Genomic DNA, 25,018 nt, shown 5'->3' on the forward strand with positions numbered 1-25,018 from the left:
CTCCCTGTCGCTTTCACTTTCCCTTCCCCCCAACTCAGAAGTTTAAGGTCCTACTGACCACCCTATTTATCCTCTTCGCTGGAACATTGGTACCTGATCGGTTCAGGTGGAGACCGTCCCAACGGTACAGATCCCCCCTGTTCCAAAACTGCTGCCAATGCCCCATGAAGTGGAGTCCCTCTTTCCCACACCAATCCCTTAAGCACGTGTTTACTTCCCTAATTTTCTTATCCCTGTGCCAATTGGCACGTGGCTCGGGCAGTGATCTGGAGATTTTGACCCTTGAGGACCTGTACTTCAATTTCCTTCCTAGTGCTCGATAATCCTCAAACAGGTCCTCCACCCTAGCTTTGCCTATGTTGTTAGTCCCAACGTGGACCACAACAACTGGATCCTCCCCCTCCCGCTCCAATATCCTTTCAAGCCGGTCAGAGATGTCCCGAACCCTGGCACCGGGTAGGCAACACACCATGCGAGACTCCTGATCCGTCTTGCAAAGGATACTATCTGTCCCCCTAATTATAGATTCCCCTATAACAACTACTTGTCTTTTTGCTCCCCCCTCTTGAATGGCCTTCTGCACCATGGTGCCGTGGTCAGCTGGCTCATCCTGTCCAGAGCCCTTTTCCTCATCTGTACAGGGAGCAAGAATCTCATACCTGTTGGACAAGATCAAGGGCTGAGGCTCCTACACTCCTGAACTCAGTTTCCCCCTACCTGCTCACTTACAGTCACACTCTGATGTCCCTGATCACTAACTGGATGTGAATTACTTAATCTCCCAGGTGTGACTGCCTCCTGAAACAAAGTGTCCAGGTAACTCTCCCCCTCCCGGATGCGCCGCAGTGTTTGAAGCTCCGATTCCAGATCATCAACTCTGATCTGGAGTTCTCCCAGCAACTAACACTTGCTGCAGATGTGGTCACTGCCGTTCACAATGGGACCAGCCAGCTTCCACATCATACATACTACAGCACACCACCTGACCAGTCATCTCTACTTAGTTAATTACTTTATTACTTTGCACAGGTTTGAGTTAAAATACTTCCTGATACCTCTCTGGTATAATCTTTTTTTTTAAAAAACCAATTAATAGATAAACAGTACTTAGTAAGGGGGTTAGAGGAGGAGGGCGGGTGGGAGACACTACGGTTGTAGAGTCTCGGGTTTAGCCGCCTTCCTGATTTATATACTCACTGCTTTCCTTCCCGGCTGCCCCTCTGATCGTCGTCACTTCCCCCTGCTGCTCCCGCTCTTATTGTGAAGAGAAAAAAACACTCCACTACCCACTACCGGTAAGTAATTTTAAAACAAACTGTCTTACCTTAGCTGTAGCCTTCCAGGTTCGTTTAAACTCAGCTGCTGCTCGCACTCAAAATGTTAAGTATCACAGATAAGTAAATATTAGGTAAACAGTGGCAAAAACATAAACATAGATACAGGCGAATTTTAAGAATTTGTGAGTCCATTCAGTATTCTATGAGGAGGGTAGAAACTGTTTTGAAACCAGCTGGTACTTGCATTCTGGCTTCTCTACCTTCTCCCCAATGGTAGAGATTGTAGAAAAATATTGCCAGGGTGGGATACATCTTTGAGAATGGTGGCGGCCTTTCCTTGCAAGTGGGCCTGGTAGATAGATCCAATGGATAGAAGGTTGGCCTTTGTGATTGTCCGGGCTGAGTTCACTACTCTCTGTAACTATCTCCGATCTTGAATGGTACAGTTGCCATACCAGGTGGTAATACATCCAAAACAGAAGACTCTCGATGGCACACCTGTAAAAGTTGGCGAGGGTATTCGCTATCATACCAAATTTCCTCAACTGCCTGAGGAGAAGAAGAGACCTTGTTGGGCCTTTAATCAGTGCGTCCACATGAAAGGTCCAAGAAAGCTTGTTGTGAATGATCACTACTTGGAGCTTGACACTCTCTGCTCGTTCCACCTCTGTGCTGTTAATATGTAGGGGGGGCATGAATAACATCCCGCTGAAAGTCAATAATGAGTTCCTTGGTTTTGCCGGCATTGAGAGCTAGGTTGTTCTCAGTGTACCATTTTTCCAGGTTTCCCACCTCCCGTCTGTCGTCTGTTTCATTGCCATCTGAGATTCGACAGACTATGGTGGTATTATCAGCATACTTGTAAATGGCATTAGTCTAGTATTTGCCGACGCAGTCATGACTATACAGTGAGTACAGTAGGAGGCTGAGTATGCACCGCTGGGGGGTTCCAGTGTTGAGTGTTAGTGAGGAAGAAATAATGTCCCCAGTCTTCACTGATTATGGGCTGTGGGTCAGGAAACTGAGGGTCCAGTTGCAGAGAGTGGGGCTTAACCTGAGATCACTAAGTTTAGTAATCAGTCTCGAGGGGATAATAGTGTCGAAGGCTGAACTGTAGTCAATGAGTAGGATTCTTATGTAGCTGTTCTTGGTGTCAAGATGTTCTAGGGAGGAGTGAAGGGCATGTGATATGGCATCTGATATGGATCTGTTGGTCCGATAGGCAAATTGGAGTGGGTCAAGAGTCGTGGGGAGGCTGGAGTTGATTAATGTCATGACCAGTTTTTTAAAGCACCATTGAGACATGCTGCATGAGCCTTCTTAGGCACAGGGATGATGTTGGCCCTCTTGAAACAGGCAGGCACAGTGGCCTGCTGCAGGGAGAGATTGAATATGTCCGATAAGACCTCTGCCAGTTGATCTGTGCATGTCCTGAGTGCACAGCCTGGTACTCTGTCTGGTCCCAATGCTTTCCTTGGATTCACATGAAGGAAAACTGATCTGACCTCTGATGCAGTGACTGTTGGGATAGGTTCGCCAGAACTTGTTGGAATAGGAGTTACCTTTGCTGAAATTCTGCTCAAAGCGAGCATAGAAGGCATTGAAACAATCTGGGAGGGATGTGTCATTGTCTGCTATCTTGCACTGTCTCTTTTTAGAACATGTAATGCCATTCAGTCCTTGCCATAGTCGTCGGTTGTCTTCTGGGTGTCTAGTTTGGATTGGTATTGGTCCTTGGCTGTCTTAATGGCTCTGTGAAGGTTATACTTGGATTCCTTCCGTTTGATCTGAAGGCCTCACACCTGGTTTTTAGCAGGTTCTGTATGTCCTGATTCATCCAGGGTTTCCTGTTGGGGAAGACCCAAGTTGACTTCCTCGGTATGCAGTCCTCCACACACTTGCTGATAATGTCTGTGATGGTGGTGGTGTACTCGTCCAAGGTACCTGAGGACTGTTTGAACATAGCCCAATCAGCTGATTCCAGACAGCACAGGAGTTGATCCTCAGCCTGCTCCGACCAGAACTGGACTTGTATCTGCGAGGGGGTCTCTTACTTGAGCTTTTGCCTGTAAGCCAGACGAAGAAGCATGGCATTGTGGTCAGAGTTCCCGAAATGAGGGCAGGGGTTGGTGGAGCTGTAGGCATCTTTCACAATGGTGTAGCAGTGGTCTAAAATGTTTGAGCTCCTCGTGAAGCAGGAAATGTTCTGGTGGTACCTGGGCAACAACTTTCTTAGATTGGCTTGATTGAAGTCACCAGTTCCAATAAACAGGGCCTCGGGGTGTTCCATCTCCAGGGTGTTACTGGTGGAGTACAGCACATAGAGTCATAGAGATGTACAGCATGGAAACAGACCCTTCGGTCCAACCTATCCATGCCGACCAGATATCCAAACCCAGTCTATTCCCACCTGCCAGCTCCCAGCCCATATCCCTCCAAACCCTTCCTATTCATATACCCATCCAGATGCCTCTTAAATGTTGCAATTATACCAGCCTCCACCACATCCTCTGACAGCTCATTCCACACACATACCACCCTCTCCGTGAAAAAGTTCCCCCTTAGGTCTCTTTTATATCTTTCCCCTCCCACCCTAAACCTATGCCCTCTAGTTCTGGACTCCCCGACCCCAGGGAAAAGACTGTCTATTTATCCTATCCAAGCCCCTCATTATTGTGTAAACCTCTATAAGGTCACCCTTCAGCCTCCGATGCTCCAAGGAAAACAGCCCCAGCCTGTTCAACCTCTCCCTATGGCTCAAATCCTCCAACCTTGGCAACATCCTTGTAAAACCCTTCTGAACCCTTTCAAGTTTCACAACATCCAGAGCTTCCTCAACCTTTGCTTGTGGCGGTATATATAAAGCATCTCAACCTTGCCTTGTTTCTTACCTGAGACAGAAAGCCAGGCTGTACTGAACATTAGAGGGACTAGACTTGTTGCAACATGGCACTGTGGTGTCACACTGACAGCATATACTTGCAGCACACTGCATGTGCTTCAACCAAGTGACCATGCTTGCAAGCCATTAGTATAGCAGCGGTAAACTCCTGTGGTAGATAGAAAGAGTGGCATTTGATGGTGAGGAATTAAAGTTTTTTGGGGAACAGTGGCTGCTCAGGGTTGCAATGTCCGTGCACCAGAAGTTGTTGATTATAAAGAAAACCCCTCCACCTTTGTCTTGCTTTAGGACGCTGTATGGTCCATACGATGGATAGAAAAACCATCAACTTGAAGTGTGTAGTTGGGAACGGATGGGTTGAGCCAGGTTTCTGTGAAGCAAAGTGTGCAGCAGTCCCGCAGTTCACACTGGAAGCAGAGCCGTGATCTGAGTTCGTCCATCTTGTTCTCCAGAGATTGTACATTTGCTAGGAGTAAGCTAGGAAGGGGGATCTTGAAACCATGTAGTCCTCAGTCTTACTAGCAGGCCAGCACATGTACCCTGCTTACTAGCAGGTTTCTTACATTTGAGTGGTCTGGTGGAGTGGATTGTGACTGCTTTCAGTTAGGTGATCATTCCTCGGACCCTGTGGAGCAGGTAGGTTGCAGTTTAATTTTTGCAGAGGGTCTGCTTTGGACCCAGTGTAGCAGGTAACTTACTGTGTGGTTTTTTACCGGAGGGAGTTTGCTTAGGACCCAGTGTACAAAGTATGTACAAAGTGACATGCACGCACACATCTCATTCATCTACACAGGGTTCTCGGCATTCACACACTTTACCCATGCTTGGGTGCACACAGCATCTCAACCTTGCCTTGTTTCTTACCTGAGACAGAAAGCCAGGCAGTCTGTTACAGCTGTACTGAACACTGGAGGGGCTAGACTTGTTGCAGCATGGCACTGTGATGTCACACTGACAGCATATGCCTGCAGCACGCTGCAAGTGCTTCAATCAAGTGGCCACGCTTGCAAGTTTAAGGGGAGCAGTTCCTGGTTGAGTAAATGGGACTAAGATCAGTCAGAGATTTCCATCACAATCAGGCTAGGGTATCATCTGATCTCAGTCCACGGGATTCACTTCATCAGTCCAGTAAATGTCAAGGGTGGAAATAGGGTGGAGGTTTATCAGGGGACAGACCATGCTGTATTGTAGTGATTAGAATCAAATATAAAGGTAGGACTGATACAAGTTGAGTTACGGCCAGTACTTGCAGTTTGCAAACCGTCGTCATGTCACATGGGAAGGTGTGTGTGTAATCGTGCGTGGTAATTGAGAGAAGATGTGGTATATACTCTTTCAGAGCACAGAGGTCTTTAACCTGCTTACATTATTCTGCGTTCTTTCACTCTGGTGACACTGCCTTGATTTGGATGACTATCTCCATTCAGACAGGCAGCTTCGAGTGCTGTGACCTCCTTTGGCAATCTTGTTTAATAATGGTCAAGCAGAAAACTTTGACTCAACGAGGTAAAAACAATGACTGCAGATGCTGGAAACCAGATTCTGGATTAGTGGTGCTGGAAGAGCACAGCAGTTCAGGCAGTATCCAAGGAGCTTCGAAATTGACGTTTCGGGCAAAAGCCCTTCATCAGGAAGTTCCTGATGAAGGGCTTTTTCCCGAAACGTCGATTTTGAAGCTCCTTGGATGCTGCCTGAACTGCTGTGCTCTTCCAGCACCACTAATTCAGAAAACTTTGAATGCTGGTTCCTGGTTTGAATTGCTTGAACTAGCATGCAGCTGGGGTTTAAATAAGGCACCTGTGGAGGATCCTGGTTGTGGTGAGCACCCCAAGATCAAACGGTTTTTCAAAGAGAGAGATCTTAAGCTGTATCTTAAAGGTAAATTAGAATTAGCTTTATTGTCACATGTACCCACAAGAATAGAGTGAAAAGTTTACAAGTTGCCACTGTACCATCCTAGGTACAATGGTGCCCGGGTACAGATTCTTAAATACAAATTCTTAGGGGAGAAAAATTAGAAAAATAAAGATATAAGATGTCCACTGTTACAGATCATAGGAATAAATTAGAAAACTAAGGAAATAAAAAGTTCAGAATAACAGTCCTTCCAACCCAGTCCACGCTGGAATCTAGCCTCTCATCTGCACATGACCTTAAATCCAAACCATGCCGGGCTTCATCTCGAGGCTAGGAGACTACTCTGGAATCATTACGAAGCCAGAAGTCCATGCTGAGGCTGCGCCAGGCTGAAAGACCACTATGCAGAGCTGCTGAGAGACTGCCAGTGGGGCTACCAAGGGACTGTTGCACCGGGTCAGGAGATAGTTGTGCGAGGCTGAGAGGCCGCCATGCAGAGCCAAGAGATCACCATGACAGGTCTGTGCTGAGGCCAGTAGTTCAGGACATTGCTGAGAAGAAAGAAGGAAATAAAACACCAAAGAGAAGAATAAGAAAAGAAACGGATGGAGCTGACGACTCCGGCTTCCGCCATCTTGGATCTGAAGAAACTGTTGGCAGAATGACTGGGTTTTTGAAAAGTTCCATTGTTTAGGGTTTACATGTCTGAAGACATGACTGAATGGCATGTATCTGTGCCGTACTGTTCTGTAGTCTATGACCACTAGTTAAGGAGCAAAAGAATTTGAGGTATGGAGTAGAGCTCAAGAATTCGAGGAATAGGGTCCCTGGAGAGTCACTGGAGTGGAGGAAAATACAAGAAGGAGGGATATGAAGAGAAAAGTTGTGGATGACGGGCCAATGAGAACGTAAAGAATAAGGGATTGGTGGACAGGTAGGCACTGACTTGCTGCCTGACATTTTACTTGCTCTCATTGCTGCCAGTTTGGATGATATCGCAGGGCACCTAATGCAGTGCTAAAGGGGAGGAGCCAGTTTACATGAAGTGAAAGTCGTTGAAGATTTGATGACATATTATAGGACTCTGGCAGTTCCTGGCAGCCTATTCTGGATTTCATTGAGATGAGTGCTGTTTCTTGGGTGCAGAAGAATAGCCATAGTGCCATAAGAAGGTCAGCAATCTTTTCAGATGTGCCAGGGCAAGTGTCACACTCTCTACAGTGACACATATGCAGATACGCACATCCACACCAGTGACTGAGATGGAGAACCAGGTCAAGAACGCGGTCTGCTGGAGAGTTTCATACACGTTCACTTCATGGCCTAGCCATTGGTCCTAAGGTCTGAAGGCATGGTGACAGGGGAACCTGGTCAGCACTTTAGGTGTTCCTTCTTCAAAAGGAAATAGAGTAGCAGCAAGAGGCATTGATCCAGAGGGAAAACCATACACCTGTCCCTCTTAAGTATCCACAGGACAGACCATGATCCCATGAATTTCAGAGATGTGGAACCCCTGAATGCGATCATCCTGATCGGATGCTTAACAGTGACTAATCTCCCAATTGATATCAAAGACTGCTCTTGACTTATTGTGCCAGGACCCCGATTAATGACTGTCTTCTTGGACTTTACTTCCCCATGAAAGGCAAGGCTGCTCTTGGATTATGTCCCCAGTTGTTGTTTATTCATGCACAACATGAAGGATCAAGTGATGAGCTCCCCACATCTGCAGTCCTCACGTTTTGCTGAAGTTATCAGGTACCCACAATGATTTTCATGTTGTGATTTCTCTATGTCTAGTTTCTTTGGTCCATTTAGTAAGATAGGAAGCTGAATATCAGTGACGCACATTGGGCTATTAACAAGGTTTAACAGGCAATAAACCCCTTTCATTAATAACTCACCATCACAGAATGAAAAATTTGCCTCGCACTCAACAAATCCATAGTGGATGGAGTAAGATGCTTCCAACATTGACACAGTCCTTGCTGGAATTGTCTAATTGTGCCAAAAACCTCACTAACCCCTTTTCCCAGACTCTATAAGGTTCTGTCCATTGAGTGAGATCTTGTTGCGGCTTGAAAATAATGAATTATCATATTTTCTCTTTCTTTCTGGTGAGACCTGCCACTCAGGCACTTGACTGACCAATGACACGTTTTCTACTGGGATTGGGGACACTCGGGCCAGAAGTTCTGCCTGCTGAGAGCTGCTGGCCAATCAGGTGCCACAGGAGGAGGCATTGACTACTACTGGACTACCTGAAGCTATCGATTGAGAAGGGATACAGGCAGAGGTGATGGTGGAAATGGGGTTTGTGGGGAGGTGGGGGAGAGAGGTGTCAACTGCACGTTGGGAACTACTTGAAGATTTGTTGGCATATTTATTGTAGGATTCTAATTAAAGATGTAAGTAATTAGGAGATCTTTTCTTTCAGCAGTACCCTCTTCTTTGGGAGCCAATGAGGTCATTGAGATTTTCTTGCAAAGCTGTTCACGTGGTGGCCTTACCAATGTTGCGTTAACAATACCAGCAATGGGACGATGAGACTCTGAAGAGAGCATTAATTAAATGAATTAATTAAAGGGTTTCAATTAACTTGAAAGCATTCAGCAAAGGTTTAAGAAGAATGTTGCCAGGTGGGAAGGTTTGAGTCATAAAGAGAGACTGAATAGACTGGGGCTATTTTCCGTGGAGCATCAGAGGGTGAGGAGTGACCTTTATAAAATCATGAGGTACATGGACAGGATAAATAGACAAGGTCTTTTCCCTGGGGTGGGGGAGTCCAGAACTAGAGGGCATAGGTCCCTTTCAAATCTTTCACCTTAAACCTAAGGGGCAACTTTTTCATATAGAGAATGGTGCGTGTATGGAATAAGCTGCTAGAGGAAGTGGTGGGGGCAAAAATACTGCAGATGCTGGAATCCAAAATAGACAGATAGGAGGCTGGAGGTACACAGCAAGCCAGGCAGCATCAGAAGGCGGAGAAGTTGTTGTTTCAGGTGTAAGTCTTCTTCAGGACTGGTGGGAGGTGAAGAGGGAGCTGCAGATAAAGGGAGTGTTGGGGACAGAGTGATAAAGTGGGGAAAGGTGAAGACAGACTGAGGGTACAACCTGGTTGGTCAATGGGAGGAATGAATCCGGTAGGTGGCTGCGAAGAGTGGAAGGGATGGGGAGGGGCTGGGAAGGGAGTTAAGGGAAGGGAAGGGAGGTTTTTTAAAATTGGAGAATTCAGTGTGGAGTCCTCCAGGATGCTCAGGCAGAAGGTAAGATGATGTTCTTCCAATTTGCGGTTTGGTTCATGCAATGGAGGAGGCCAAGGATGGTCATGTTGGAAAGGGAGGGGAAGGGGAATTAAAATGGGCGGTAACTGGGAAGTCTGGTTGGCTCCTATGAACCCTGCTGAGATGCTTGATTAACCATTCCCTAAGTTTATATTTGGTCTCCCTGATGTGGAGAAGACCAAATCGGGAGCACCTGATGCAGTAAACTAGATTGGAAGAGAGGCAGGTGAACCTCTGTCTCACCTAACAGGACTGTTTGGGGCCCTGGATCGAGTGAGGGGGTGGTGCACTGGCAGGTTTTGCATCTTTTCTGGTTACAGGGGAGGGTACCTGGGGGTTCAGTGGGGTTGGTGAGGAGAGTGGCACAAACCAAAGACTGTCGAAGGGAACGGTCCTTGTGGAAGGCAGAGAGAGGTGGGGAGGAGAAGATGTTCTTAGTGGTGGAGTCTAGTTGGATTTGGTGGAAGTGTTTAAGGATGCTGCATTGAATGTGGAGACTGGTGGGGTGGTAGGTGAAACAAGGAGGATCTCTGTCTTTATTGTGTTTGAAGGGGAGGTTTAGAACAGTGGAATGGGAAATGGAGGTGGTGTGGTGGAGGCTGTCTGGATGACAGAGGGAAGAAAAAACAATGTTTGAAATAGGTGGACATCTGGGATGCTTGGGAGTGGAATGTGGCAGAGGCAGAGGATTTGGGAGACTGTCATGGAGTTCTTACAGGATATTGGATTGGAGGAGGTGTCGTCCAGGTAGTTTTGGGTGTCTGTGGGTTTGTAGTTAATGTCCATCTGGAGACTATTGCTGGAGATGGAAAGGGGAGGCAGGTGTCCAAGATGGGCCAAGTGAAGTTGAGGGTGGAGTGGAAGTTGTGGGCGAAATCGATAAACTGGCTCAATTCAGCCTGGGTGCAGGACGCTGTGTCGATGCAGTCATCGATGTAACGGCAGAAGAGTTGGGGCACGGTGTGTAGCTATTGAAGAAGGACAGTTTGACATATCTGATAAAGAAGCAGGTGTAGCTGGGGCACATCCGCGTGCCCATAACTGCTCCCTGGATTTGGAGGAAATGGGAGGAGTTAAAGGAAAAGTTATTAAGGGTGAGGACCAGTTCAGCGAGGCAGAGGAGGGTATTGGTGGAGGGGGACTGGATGGGAATGTTGGAGAGAAAGAAGCAGATGGCCTGGAGGCCATCTTTCTGAAGTATGGATGTTCATACTGAAGATAAAGCGCTAGGGACCAGGAAACTGGAAGTTACTGAAGAGATGGAGGGCATGGTTGGTGTCGCAGATGTAGATGGGAAGTGCCTGAACCAAGTGCATGAACCAAGCGGGAGAGGATTGAGTGGAGATATAAGGTGAGTTCGGTGGGGCAGGAGCTTGCCAAGACGATGGGTCTGCCGGCGTAGTTGAGCTTGTGGATCCTGGGGAGCAGATAGAACTGGGCAGTGTGGGGCTGTGGGACTGAGTGTGGAGGCAGTGGAGGGGAGATCACCAGAGGCAATGAGGGCACGTACAGTGCAAGTGATTTTGGCATGATAGGTCACGGTGGGATTGTGGGCAAGGTGAAGGTAGGACGTGGTGTCAGGAAGTGGTGGAGGCTGGTACAATTACAACATTTTAAAGGCATCTGGATGGGTTTATGAATAGAAACGGTTTAGAGGGATAGGGCCAAATACTAGCAAATGGGGCTAGATTTATTTCGGATATCTGGTCGGCATGGATGAATTGGACCGAAGGGTCTATTTTGGAGCTGAGTATCGCTATGATTCTATGACTCTGATTGGAAGCAGAGAGGAAAAGCTGTCCATAGACTATATTATGATGTACCTAACCTGGTTGGTGGAGGCAGGAATGTGGCAGGGTATTCTGCCATCTGATTAAACCTTCTTCTGTCAGCAGCTGTGTAAGATTCAACCTAATGTTTAATGCAATTGTTCCACCAAATAATTGACAAATTGAAGATATGTTATAGAAACAGTCAGCTTTCAATATGTTTAATTGTAGAAGTTTTCAGAAATTACCCTTTAAATGTTTAAGATCTAGGATAAAACATTGATTAGGAAAATAATATGATGAGTACATTTTTTGTCTTTTAGTTGTATTGCTTTTCTGATTTTCTGTGCCTATTTATTTCAATACCATCACTTTACTGACCTCAAAGAATGTGGGCTATCTTTGTAACCCTGTAAGTTGTCTTTAAAAGATAAACAACCTACAGCATATTTCTCTGGAAATCCAAAAATGTCGCATGGACAATTTATTTTTGTTATTACTGTGTGGATGAACATGGCAATCATTTTGCTTATACTAAGATCCTTTTTAAAAAAAAAGCAATCAGATGAATATGCAATTAACCTATTTTTGTCAACTTAATTGAGAGAAGAATATTAACCGCACTCAAGAACTCTGCCTTATTCTTTAAATTGTTCCATGGAATTTTTAAAGATCAACACAAGCAAGCAGATGTAACCTCATTCAAGGAGAGGCACCTGCAACTACAATTCTCCCTCAGTACTGCACTGGTGTCTGGTATATATCTCCAAAAGCAAAATCGGTCAGCTGAAGAGTAAAGTACCTTTTAGTTACTGAAGTTTGACAAAATTTGCTCAGCGGAGCAGAACAAGCAGAGTGAATTCAGGTTTTGTGTAATGTAGACAGTCTATTATCTTTGTCACATAGACAGAGTGATGAATTTTATTAGTTCTGCTTTTGTGCTATATGTGGCTACAAAAAGATGAAAAGAAACGTTGCTATTGAGTTATCTCTACAAAACTTGAACAAGGAGATGTGACCTTTCTTTGCATTTTTTTTATTCTGCACTTTGAAATGCTTAAGTGCTTTATCTTGTGTGTAATTTCCACTGTTATGGTAGCAGCACTCTCTAATGACATTGTATAAATAACACTGCACAAGATTGTACTCCTACCTCTAAATAAAAAATCAGAAGGTGCATGAGGTAATTTGCTTTATTTTCCCACCTTGGGGAAGTGGAGGAGGAATAATTACAGTTTTGTGTGATGTAGCTTTCAGTAAAAATTGTTTTCTTTATAATACCAGTGTTGCAAACTTTATATTTTATTATCATCGTAAAAGGCCATATAGCACATAAGACATTATTACAGTCAGTTCAGATTATTGAATTGTTTTGCGTGTTCATATAGCAGGTCAAACTAATGTTGACACAATCGAAATTTGAATTTTATTAGAATACTACTTAATACAAATTTATTGAAAAATAACATCTTTTATGTTTAAGGCTGCAGAAAGTCGATATGAAGATCAGATCAGAAACCTTGCGGTGGAAAAGCAAGAATTAGAGTGGCAAAAGGTATTTTTTTATTATCAGATAATATTGTTTCATATTAGGGCTCATCATGCAAAAACACATTCATAAGAGGGTAGCTTCTTTGAGTACTATCAGTGAGGTGTTTTAAAAAAAGTGATATAGTTTCTTTTGTTTTTGAAAATTTTTATGATATAAGAACTGCTTATCTCTCTAATTGTTTTCTCATGTTCTTTTCTGTAAACTGTATCCTTGTAAACTTGCAACTGTTTGTTCAGAAAGCACATCTTGTACTAATGCTGTTTAGCTAGGAGCTGTACTATACTACTGTAAAGTAGAATCCGTTTTTGGAAATTTGCTGTCCATACTCCAGATCATTGATAAGTTTGTCTTGAGCAAAATTGTAACTGGAAGGCTTGAGATCCTGATTGCCCACTTCCAGCATCATGACGGCTGGGCTGTCCTCAATACAGATTGTTAAAATCCTGTGGATTGGATTAGAAAGTAGCCAGTATCTTATTAAAATGTTCTTTTTATACTACAGAAAATAGTTACATCAAAGTTACATCAGAGTCCACTCATGTCTTTGTTGGCTGATTAGACTAGCCATCCATTCTAATCTCACTTTCTCGCACCTAATCTGTATTCTTTCAGGTTGTGATATTGCTGAATATTTGTAGCAAATGCTCTCAATAACACAAGAAGAGAAACGTAAATGTTGATTGTATCCTCACAGTTCTCCTTTGCGCTTGTGACAGCTTTCCCCTTACCCCATTGCTTACAACTGCTTTCAGTAAGGTGAGGGCAAACCTAATTCACTCCCTGGAGACCTCTCCTGAATATGTGCATTATCCTCAGCTCTTCAGTGAGTATTTGCTGGCTGCGTGGAGGTCTTGAAGAATGGGATTGTGGTTGTTCTTGGGGTCTAATATGTTTGATGATCTGGGTGGTGTGCATCTTACTGTATGGGAGGGGTAGTTGAACTTATTGGATCTAAGCCTGAGTATAAGTTAATAGTTATTGTTTTCAGGGTAAATGAGAAACTGTTGTGGTAGCTGCATGTTGAAAGTTGTTTGTGCTACAATGCAATTAGTTTGAAAATTGGAATGAGCAGGAAAGGATTTGCACAAAATGACTAAATAAAGTGAAAATATCCAAAAAGATACTTAAGAAAAATGTTATGCTGTGAATGATGGTCATAACTGGAGAAAAGATTGTCAGTGAACATAGGGACATGTAAATTAGGAACACTTAGCCCTTCACGCCTTTTCTGCCACTCATTAAGATCATGGCTGATCTGATTACTCCTGCCTAGCTCTCTTGCTATCAAGAATCTACCTATTCCTGCTTTAAAAATATTTAAATACTATGTATCCCCTTTGTTTTGAGGAAGAATTCGAAATGTTCACTTTGAGTAAAAATATCTCCAGCTCTAACTTAAGTGAGTGACTGCTTATTCTTAAACAGTGACCCCTAGATATTTTCACAAAGTAAACATCCCTTCCACCCTATCAAGACCGCTCAGGATTGAACATATTTTAATCAAGTCACCTCTTACTTGTCTGAACTGCTGTGTACATAGTCCGAGACTGTTCCTCATAAGACAGTCTGTCCGTTCATTTATTAGTTGAGTAAACATTATATGAACTGCTTTGAACGCATTTATATTCTTTCTTAATTTAGGAGATCAGTGTTGTTCACAGTACTCCAGGCATGGCCTCAGCATTGCCCAGTATAATTGAAGCTCAACATTTGTACTTTTGTATTCAACTTCTTTTGCAATAAATGGTAATATTCTTTTAGAACAAAGAACAAAAGAACTGTACACCACAGGACTGGCCCTTCAGCCCACCAACTCTGCGCCAACACATGCTGCCTTTCTAAACTAAAAACCTTTTGCCTCTACGCAGTCCATATCCCTTTATTCCCTGCTTATTCATATATCTGTTAAACATTGCTATTGTATCCACCTCCCTCACCTCCTTTGATAGCACAATCCAGGCAATTACTGCCCTCTGTAAAAAAAAACTTGCCTTTCTCATCTCCTTTAAACTTTATTTCCTTTTACTTTAAACCAATGTCCCCGAGTAATTGACATTTTCACCCTGGGAAAATGACTCTGACTGTCCATTCTATCCATGACTGTCATGTTTTGTAAACTTCTATAAGGTCATCCCTCATCCATCAACATTTGAGTAAAAACGAACCAAGTTTGACCAATCTCTCCTCATAGCTAATATTATGCAAACCAGACAACATCCTGGTAAATTGTTTATGTACCCTCTCCAAAGCCTCCACGTTCTTCTGGTAGTGTGATGACCAGAACTATGCACAATATTCAAAATGTGGCCAAACTAAAGTTCTACATAGCTGCAACATGACTTGCCAATTTTTATACTCTGTGCCCTGACCGGTGAAAGCAAATATGCTATAAGCCTTCTTGACCATCTTGTGTTGCCACTTTCTGGGAATTGTGAATCTATATGCTTAGATCCATCTGTATGTTGATGCTACTAAGAGTTCCTCCATTTACTGTACACTTCCCTCCTATACTATACCTGCCAAAATGCATCACCTTGCATTTGTCCTAATTAAACTCCGTCTACCATTTCTCTGCCCAAGTCTCCAGTCTATTTATATTCTGTATCCTGTGGCAATCCTTCACATTTTCTGCAGCTCCTCCAATCTTTGTGTTATCTGCAAACTTACTACCTGCAGACCACCTACATTGTCCTCCAAATCATTGATGTATATATTTCAAACAACATTGATCCCTGCACAGCACACCACTGGTCCCAGATCTCTAATCAGAGAAACACTCTTCCACCACTACTCTCTGTCTACTATATGTTATGGACCATGCCAAACCCCCTTAAAACATTTCAAGAAGGTAGCCCAGACCCTAACTCTTCGAATAGTTTTAAGCAGATGTAAGGTGGATATTCCAGCAGCTGATCAAAACCCTCTGTTTGAAACAAAGCAATTTATTTACACAGGAAGAAAAGAAAACCAAATTTATAACAACATAAATATTTGAAAATCCAACCGACACAAAATCGCAACTTAACAAAGAGCTGTTACAAATACCTGCAACGTCTTATAAACACCCCTTGGCAAAAAGGTAAAATAAAACACCGGTTCTTACAGAGAGAGAGAATCAGCATGGAGCTGTTTCTTTGGGTCCAACAGTTTCTCTGAGTTCCCAGACCAGAAAAAAACCCTGAACTGGGAGAACTGGCCACTCCCCTTTCACTGCACAAGCGTTTTAAAAACACACTTAAAAGTTTTCTCAAATAGATATTTCCAGATATATTGGAACCTCTGCCTCTACAATTCCTCTTAAAATAAAAACAAGGACAACATAACCTTGTTAAAGGAGCATTGTCACATATGACTAAGCCAGCTCACCATGGATGCCATATGACTTCATCTTTTGTATCAGTCTGCCATGAGGGACCTTGTCAAAGGCAGTGCTAAAGCCCATACAGACATCTACTGCGCTGCTGTCATCAATCATCTTTGTCACTTCCTCAAAGAGCTCAATCAAATTTGTGAGACATGACCTTCCCCACATAAAGCCATGCTGCTTGTCATTGTCAAGTCATTATTTTTCCAAATATGAGTAAAATCCTAGCCTCAAGGATTTTCTCCAATGATTTCCCTCCACTGATATAAAGGTTACTGGCCTGTAATTTCCTGAAATATCTTTGTTGCCCTTAAGGAACAACTTTGGCTGTTTTCCAGTTGTCTGGGATCTCTCCAGTGACCTTAAGATTTTGTACAAGACTCCAGAAATTTCTTCACCTGCCACCCTCAGCATTCTGGGATAGATCCCAGCAGATCCTGGGGACTTGCCTGCCTTAATGCTTTTTAAAACACCCAATACCTTTTTATGGTATTGCCCCAGAATATCAACATACCCCTCTTGAGACTCACCATTCACTCTGTCCTTCTCCTTTGAGTTCCTTGATTGGGGCTGTTAATCTGCTTTAAACAGGGAGGCCTGGGTGACATAAAAGGATGAATGCCCGGGATATTAGGTCCCAGTGAGAGGCAGTGCCATTGTCAAAGACTGAGAATTTGTAAATGAAGGGTGATTGGTGATAGGATGCCTACCTCTGAAGAGTTATTTCACAAATTATTGATTAAGGATCTTGCCCATTTCTTCTGGTTCCATGCATCAATTTTGTCATTGAGTGGTCCTACCCTTTCCCTAGCTACCCTCTTGTTCCTTAAATATGTATAAAATGCCTTGAAATTTAATCATTTTTGCTAAAGACATTTAGTGGCTCTCTTTAGCCATCTTAATTCCTTGTTTTGAGTTCTTTCCTGCTATCTTTGAATGTGCGAGGGCTCTGTCTGTCTTCAGTTTCTTAATCTACATTTAACTGGAAAAATCAGTTGACCAAAGATAGTCTAAATAAGGAGTTCACAGAATATTTTTAGTATAGTTTCTAAAAGTATCAGACAGAATATATAATGAAACCACACCTGGAGTATTGTGTACAATTTTGGTCCCCTGTAGTTGGTGGCGGTTCAGAGGAGATTCACCAGATTGATTCCAGAGATATGGGGTTGGTCTTATGAAGAGAGATTGACCAGTTTATCCCTATAATCTCTGGAGTGCAGTGGATGTTGTGACATTGAGTAAATTTGAGGAGATATATTTTTAAATTAGTGATGACTCTGATGTAAGATCAGCCATGATTGTGTCAAATGGTGGAGCAGGCTTGAGGAGTTGAATTACCTCCTACAATTTTAGTCCCCTGTAGTTGTATTGAAGGCAGTTCAGAGGATGTTTACCAGATCGATTCCAGAGATGAGAGGTTGGTCTTATGAAGAGAGATTGAGCAGTTTAGCCCTATACTCTCTGGAGTTTAGAAGAAAGAGAGGAGATCTATGTGAGATATCTAAGATGCTAAAGGAGATTGACAAACCTTTTTTATTCTTTCATTGGATGTGAGTGTTGCTGGTTGGGCCATCATTAATTGCCTATCCCTGGCTGCCTTTGAGAACCTGGTGGTGAACTGCCTTTTTGAATTGTTGCAGTCCGTGTCCTGTAGATAGACCCACCACGCCATTAGGGAGTAAATACAGAAAGAATGTTTCCTCATGTGGGGCAAACTAAAACAAGAGATCATAGTTTTATGATGAGGTCTCGCAGATTTAAAATAGAGATGAGGAGAAATTACTACTTGCAAAGGGTTGTGAATCTGTGCAATTTATTACCCCAGAGTGCGGTTGGCAGTGTGACATTTAGTAATTTAAGGAGGAGTTAGATTTTTAATTAGTGATGACTTAAGGGTCGTGGACAGCAGGCAGGAAAGTGGAATTGATTCCGAGTTGAGATCAGCTATGATCATGTCAAATGGTTGAGCAGGCTTGATGAGCTGAATAACCTACTCCTGCTTCTCATTCTTGAGTTCGAAGTGACTGCCTTAATCATTTTTCATCTCTACCCGATCTGCTTCTGTATCCTGGTTTCCTGAACTTGGGTTATCCTTCTCTATTGTGCTAATACCAAGCTTCCTGTTCTTCTAAATGTCATGAATTGTTCAATATTTAGGTCCCAGTCTATGTCATCCTGTAGCCATGCCTTGTGTATCAGCTCTCAAATTATGCTTATGTATTTCTATTTATGCTGTTTTGGTTTGAATGCTATATGTGTTCATATACAAAACTTTTAGTTTTGTCCTTTTAAGATTTTTGTCACCTCTAGCTTACCTGTAGATTTACTCTAGATTAGTACTCTGTCCTTTTCAGTCATGATCTGTTTGTCATTTCCCCTATTGATACCTTTCTCTTTACCCTTGTTCTAATCTTTGACTTGCCACACCTTCCCAAATTTGATTCCTTGCTCTCACTTTTTATTTTGAAACACCATCTATTTCTTTAATGATGTGTCTCACAAGGATACAGTCCAGCTGTTGATCATGTCAAAGGTATAGCCTCCATTTTTCCCTAGTACTGGATGCCTGTGCCTCATGAACCAGAATCCACTTCTGCACCAGTCTTTGAGCCATGTATTCATTTGTCTGATACAGAGGTTATCACTTTTAAGATACTTTACGAGGTGTGAGGTACCAAATTGTGATTATTATGATTATACAGAACCTCTTTTCTTGTCCTGCCTATATGTTATTGGTATGTACATAGACCACAACAATTGGATCCTCCCCATTTCTCTGTAATTTCCTCTCCAGTCTTGAGCAGATGTCTAAATCCTGGCAGTGGGCTAGCAACACATCTTTCTGGGTTCTCACTCTTTGCTGCAAACAACAGTGTCAATCTCTTGTTCTGTATGGTGCTTCCTACTATGAATACATTCTTTTTCTTCCTCCCCTACTTGAATAGCCTTTTGGACTGCAGTGCTATTGCTAGTTAGTTCATGCACCTTGCAGGCCCCCACTCGCATCTAAGCAAAGTGAAAAAAACCTCAAAACTGTTGTGGCAGTTACAAAAACTGACTCTTCTGCACTCCATGCCTACGTATTCCTTATTTGCCTCAGCTAGAGCCCTGCTCAGCAGTTCCTGACCACTGATCAAATCAGAAGATTCTACCCTAAGGTATGTGGTCACCTCTTGGAACCAACAATCCTGGTAATGTAACCCCTCCTTGAAGCATCATAGCATCGATAGGTCATTCTCTGGTTTGTTGATTCTGAGCTAAAGCTCCTTGAACTGCAAATATTGCACATATGTTTGCCCCAATCATACTAGTATGCAGGGCATCCTGCATATTGCAGTGTGATATATCACCTGTCTTGCCATCCTTAATGTATTTTTTAGTTAATTATGTAATTATTTTATTCAATTATTTTCTTTTTAATGTATTTCTTGACCCTGCCTCAGTTCCTGTACTGTTTTAAACCTCAGGAATAGGTTAGACATTAAATATTTGCCAGATACTCACTTAAAGCTCGCTAGCTTCCTCTGTAAGAGTGAGAACCAGTTTCTGCAGGGTGAAAAGGTAAAGGAGCAACTCCTGTTTGACCCTTCACTTAACTCCCTTACCCACTCACTAAAAATTACCTTTAAAACTGATTACCATTTGTTAATTCGAAGTGTTAGTTGATATTTCAGAAATACGTACAGAAATTGTTTGAAAAGAGAATAAAACTAGGCATACAAAATGGAATTGATATATTTATGTATGAATTCTTCAGAATGTTTTTTATTCATTTGATTTCCATGTATTCTGGTGAGATGTGGTGAGGGTTGTGCACATTGTACTCTTAAATGATTTGTGGAACCATTTGGAAAAGTGGTCACAGCAAACAGCTCTATTTTGCACAAATAAGATTCATTACCCTATTAAACTTAGACTTGCAGGTTTCTGTTTTTAAAAAAAAATCTGTATATTCACATGTTTGACTTCAAAAATTTAGCCATTTTCCTTTCAAATTCTTAACTGTTATGCAATGTTGCCCCTTCGCTGCCTTTCCTCTAATGACTAAAGTCCTGGGTTCAGAGCTCAGTCACGAAATGAGGCATTACAAGTACAAATCCATCTCTGACCACTGTACACAATGTGATGACCATAGCCTTGTTTTGGTACCAGACTGTCCAATCTCATGTGGCTGTATGCCACTTGCCTCTAAGAAGTTGGACATGGACTGCTTGGGGGTCACGTAACTATGAGGACATCACAGACCTATTATTAATTATTAGCTGCTTCATTGATGACCTTTCCCTCTATCATAAGGTCAGAAGTGGGAATGTTTGTCGATGATTGCACGATATTCGACACCATTCGTGACACTCAGATACTGAAGCAGTAAATGCAGCAAATGGGCCTACCAGTGGCAAGTGGTATTCATGCTAAACAAATGCCAGGCAATGATCATCTCCAATAAGAGAGAATCTAACCATTAACATTCAATGCCTTTGACATCAATGAATTCCCTGCAGTCAACATTCCGGGGTTACCATTTTTTGTGGATCAGATATTAAACTAAGATACACTCAGACAGCTAAAGATTCCTTGGCACCATTTTGAAGAATTGGGGAGTTATTCCTGAGTGTCTGCCCAATGTTTACCCCTCACATAACAGCACAAAAACCGATCACCTGTTTGTCATTGCATTGCCATTAGTGGAAACGTGATGTGCACAAATTGGCTGCTTATTCTAACAGTAAAATAATGACAGTACTTTAAAGTACTTCATTGGCTATGAAGCGATGTGAGGAAACTGATGATTTATCAAGTAAATGCAACTATGTCTTTCTTTTAGTATTTGTTATCTGGATCTCTTTGATATGATCCAATGTTAAGGGAAAATTTAGGTATGACATGAGTTAATCTAAAACAACATGAAGTTCCAGCTGGTATTAGAATGAGGTAGAGAGTTTCAGCTAACTGCATAAGCAATAATCATATAAATCATTTAAGATTCATTTTTCGTTTATTCTTATGCAAGAAAGTAGTAAGATAAAAAAAAATCAGTTACAATGCATAAACATGCTCATGCTGATGTAGCAGACAGAGTTTCTGTGAAAATGCAACTTGGCTGAACCAGCACTAACCCTGAAACCTTCTTTGAAAATAGAAAATGAGGATGAACTATACCACCAAGAAAGATAAAGGAATGGGTTTCAGTCAAGGATGGGAATGAAGCATACGCTTCGGAGAGGAGTTAGGATGGCACATGGAAAGATACGGAGTGGTAACAGAGGTCTTGGTACTTTTGGAATGTTTAAAAAAAACACAAGATAATTAAAACAAAGCGTTTCTGGAATTTGAGAAACATGCTATCTACACGATTTATATCTGATGAATCGTCATTGGGTTGGAGTGCTATCTCAGAACCTTGGATAGATTGTGCCAAAGTTGGTTCAATAAATGATCACTGACTAGTACCGTGAGACTCTGGAGGTTATTTTGTTCAATAATCTACCACAAAGTTTAAATTTGGTGCGGTTGTAGTATTTAACCAGAAGGTCCAGGTTCAAGAGCCACCTGCCACAGAAGTATGTCATAATATGTTCGAACAGGTAGATTAAAAATAATTGTTATATTTGATATGTAGGTCACCATCATCTTTCCAGCCAATATGCTGATCTAGACTGGCACCTATATCCAGTGAAAGAATTTAAGAAATCAATAATTAATAATTGCTGATAGTTATGACTGACAGTTAGGTCCAAATATTGCAATCTGTGTTTAACCAGTGTATAACTGAAGTGAAAACAGAAGTTGTTAGCAAAACTCTGCAGATCTGGCAGCATCTGTGGGAAGAAAGTAGAGGTAACATTCCTGATGAAGGGTCACTGGACTTGAAAGATTAACTCTGCTTTCTTGCAACAGACACTGCTAGACCAGCATTTTCTGTTTTTGTTTCAGATCTCCAGCATACGAAGTTCTTCAGTTAATAAAATAAAGTGTTTGTTTGCTTCATTTATTAACCTGTAACTTGTAATATGGAATATGGTTCACTGATATTTATTTGCAAAACAGGAGTCATTGCAGCATCAGTGCAATGTGTTGTCTAGTCAACATGAAGAAGCTATGGCTGTCCTAAAAAAGCAGGTACCGATTTTTTTGTGTTTGCAAAAAACATTTTGTTTCACAATGAGATTTTACAAACAGATTTTATAATGATTTTATGATCATTAAAATCTAATTTTGTAAAAACTATCTACGCTGTTGAAAATGAACAATCATCTGTAATATGGGGTATAATTAATTTATGAGAACTTGTATTTTTTTTGCCATCGCCTCATACTGAGAGACATTAACAAACCCACCAGTGATGGTGTAAGATGGAGCAATTCGTTGCAATGCATGTAGAATAATTTCAAAGGTAACTGATTGTAGCTGCATAAACTAAATGCATGACATTAGACTTAAATGCATTTGCCATACTTCAGGATTAAAACACTTAATGTCCATTCTGGACAACTTTTATATATACCTTAAGTGAATCAATATAATTTTAGCAGGTAAAATGCCAGAACTGCTGCATCATAGCACTAGGGACCTGGTTTCGATTCCAGCCTAGGCGACTGTCTGTGTGGACTTTGCACATTCCTTCCATGTCTGCGTAGGTTTCCTCCCACAGTCCAAAGATGAGCAGGTTAGGTGAATTGGTCATGCTAAATTGCCCATAGTGTTCAGGGATGTGCAGGTTCGGTGCATTAGTCAGGGGAACTGTAGTGTAATAGGGTAGGGGAATGGGTCTGGGTGGATACTCTTCGGTGGTTCTGTGTGGACTTGTTGGGTCAAATGGCCTGTTTTCACACTGTAGGCATTCTATTCTATTCTGTTCTAACAGCATAGGATTTCCTGTGTTGTGTGATTATACTAATAAGTGATATTTTTAAGGTTCTAGCTAATGTATCAAAATATTGATAGAACTGCAGCTTCTTTGTTAAAGGAGGGGAAGTTGAAGCTTTTCATCTTGTACTCAACAGATCTAGCATGCCAGAAACAGACTTGGGGAGAAAAAGAGAACCATTTTATATAGCATGAGAAGAGGGTGCTGATTGGTTAAGCCATTATTGGCATGAAGACGCAGCATGAATTGTTAACTCTCAATCGTAATGCTTAGACCAGGTAGATAGATTCTGATTGGTCTGGGCATTACTATGGGGATGTAACAGAGTTTGGCTGCCTCCATGACCCCTTTTTCAAAAAAGGTGCAATTGTATATACAAATTATTTTCATCGAACCTTGTTGGTATCAACCTCCATTAGAACCAGATGACCATTTAATCAGACATTTATTTTGATTGGTTCTGGTTTGGATGTTGCTAAGCAAATTAACTGTTCCAAGCAAGATGGACCTGGTGGATGTGGTATGTCTGTACTTCCAGAAGGCATTTCACAAGGTGCAGCATGAAAGACTGATCCAGAAGGTCCTGGGGAGTGGGGGGGGGGGTTAAGGTATTGGCTTGGATACAGGATTAGCTGATGACAGAAAGCAGGGGGTCGGGATAAATTAGATGGCGAACTCTAAGGAAATGGGTCTGGGTGGGTTACTCGTCGGAGGGTTGGTGTGGACTGGTTGGGCTGAAGGGCCTGTTTCCACACTAAGGAATCTAATCTAATCTAATCTACCTAGTGTGTTGTCATAGGGTTCAGTTCTTGGACCTCAACTGTTTACAATCTGTATAAATGATCTACATGCAGGAACAGAGTGTAACATAGCAAGGTTCGTGCATAATACAGGTCATTCTGCTATAATGCATATTTTGTTCATGTGAATTTGCTGTAAGGCAATTGACGAATTGGGGATACTGTTCCTAAAGTGCAAATTTTTAAAACACTGGTTGGCTTTAACACTATTACAACACCAACATTTTAAGCGCTGTTTCTAAAGCACAATGTTTCTATAATGGTGGGTTGCACAAGGACATAATCATTTCGTTATAGAAGAACTACCTGTACTAAAATAGGTTGGAAAACAGGCAGTGATGAGGAGCTGAAGAGTTTAAGGATTGATATTGATAGGCTATGAGAATGGGCCAGAAGCTGGCAGATGGAGTTTAACGTGGTTAAGTGTGAGGTTGTGCCATTTTGGCCAGAAAACTAAAAGGGCAAGTTATTTTTTAAATGGGAAATAGATTAAAAGTTCATCAGTGCAGATGGATTTGTGCATTTTAGTACATGAATCACAAAGTACAAATGCAGAGTATGCAGGTGCAGCATATAGTAAGAAAGGCAAATGGAATCCTGGTATTTATTGCAAAACGACTGGATTATAAAAGTAGTGTTGTTACAATTAAATAAAGCGTTGGTGAGTCCATACCTGGGACATAGTGTCCAGTTTTGGTCTCTTTACTTGAGGAAAGATGTGGTTGCACTGGATGTAGTTCAGAGAAGAATCACAAAGTTGATTCCAGGGGATAAAAGGGCTGTCGTGAGCAATTGAATTGCTTGGCTTTGTACTCGCAGGAGTTTAGAAGAATGAGGAGGGATCTGGTTGAAGTATATAAAGTGCTAAAGGGGACTGATAAGTTGGACGTTAAATGGATGTTCCTTCTTGTTGGACAGTCTTGATCAAGAGGTCATAGATATAGAGTGAGAGGAGGTAGGTTCAAAACTGAGATGAGGAGCAACTACATCTCTGAGTATTGTGAATTTGGAATTCCCTGCCCAGAGAGCAGTGGAGGCGGGATCAATTAACAGATTCAAGAAAGAAATATGTTTCTGATGCAGAGAGGGATAAAAGACTATAGGAGCAGGCAAGAAAGTGGAGTTGAGACCAGGGTAAAATCAGTCATGATCATGTTAAAGGGCAGAGAGGGCTCAAAGGGCTAAATTGTCTACTCCCACTCCTAATTCCTGTGTTCCTATCTTCCTAAGTAAATGTCTCGAGCTCATGGAGAGAAATCTCCATAAACCTGTCAGAATTGACTGCTGATTTAAATTTTAGTAAAATTCAGCCCTCATTCTATCAGGTGTGTACTCCCTAAGC

The 25,018-nt window shown here is 42.1% G+C and overlaps 1 protein-coding gene across 1 annotated transcript in view; it reads left to right on the forward strand.

The window, feature by feature from the left end:
• LOC122558080 (coiled-coil domain-containing protein 73-like) overlaps positions 1 to 25,018 on the forward strand; it is a 132,383-nt gene that overhangs the window by 18,961 nt on the left and 88,404 nt on the right. Inside the window, exons 3-4 of the mRNA XM_043706399.1 lie at positions 12,573 to 12,644; positions 22,057 to 22,128. Coding sequence (XP_043562334.1) covers positions 12,573 to 12,644; positions 22,057 to 22,128 — 144 coding nt within the window. The remainder of the gene's footprint in view (positions 1 to 12,572; positions 12,645 to 22,056; positions 22,129 to 25,018) is intronic.

Source organism: Chiloscyllium plagiosum, chromosome 16, assembly GCF_004010195.1.
Source record: "Chiloscyllium plagiosum isolate BGI_BamShark_2017 chromosome 16, ASM401019v2, whole genome shotgun sequence".
Lineage (NCBI taxonomy): Eukaryota > Metazoa > Chordata > Chondrichthyes > Orectolobiformes > Hemiscylliidae > Chiloscyllium > Chiloscyllium plagiosum.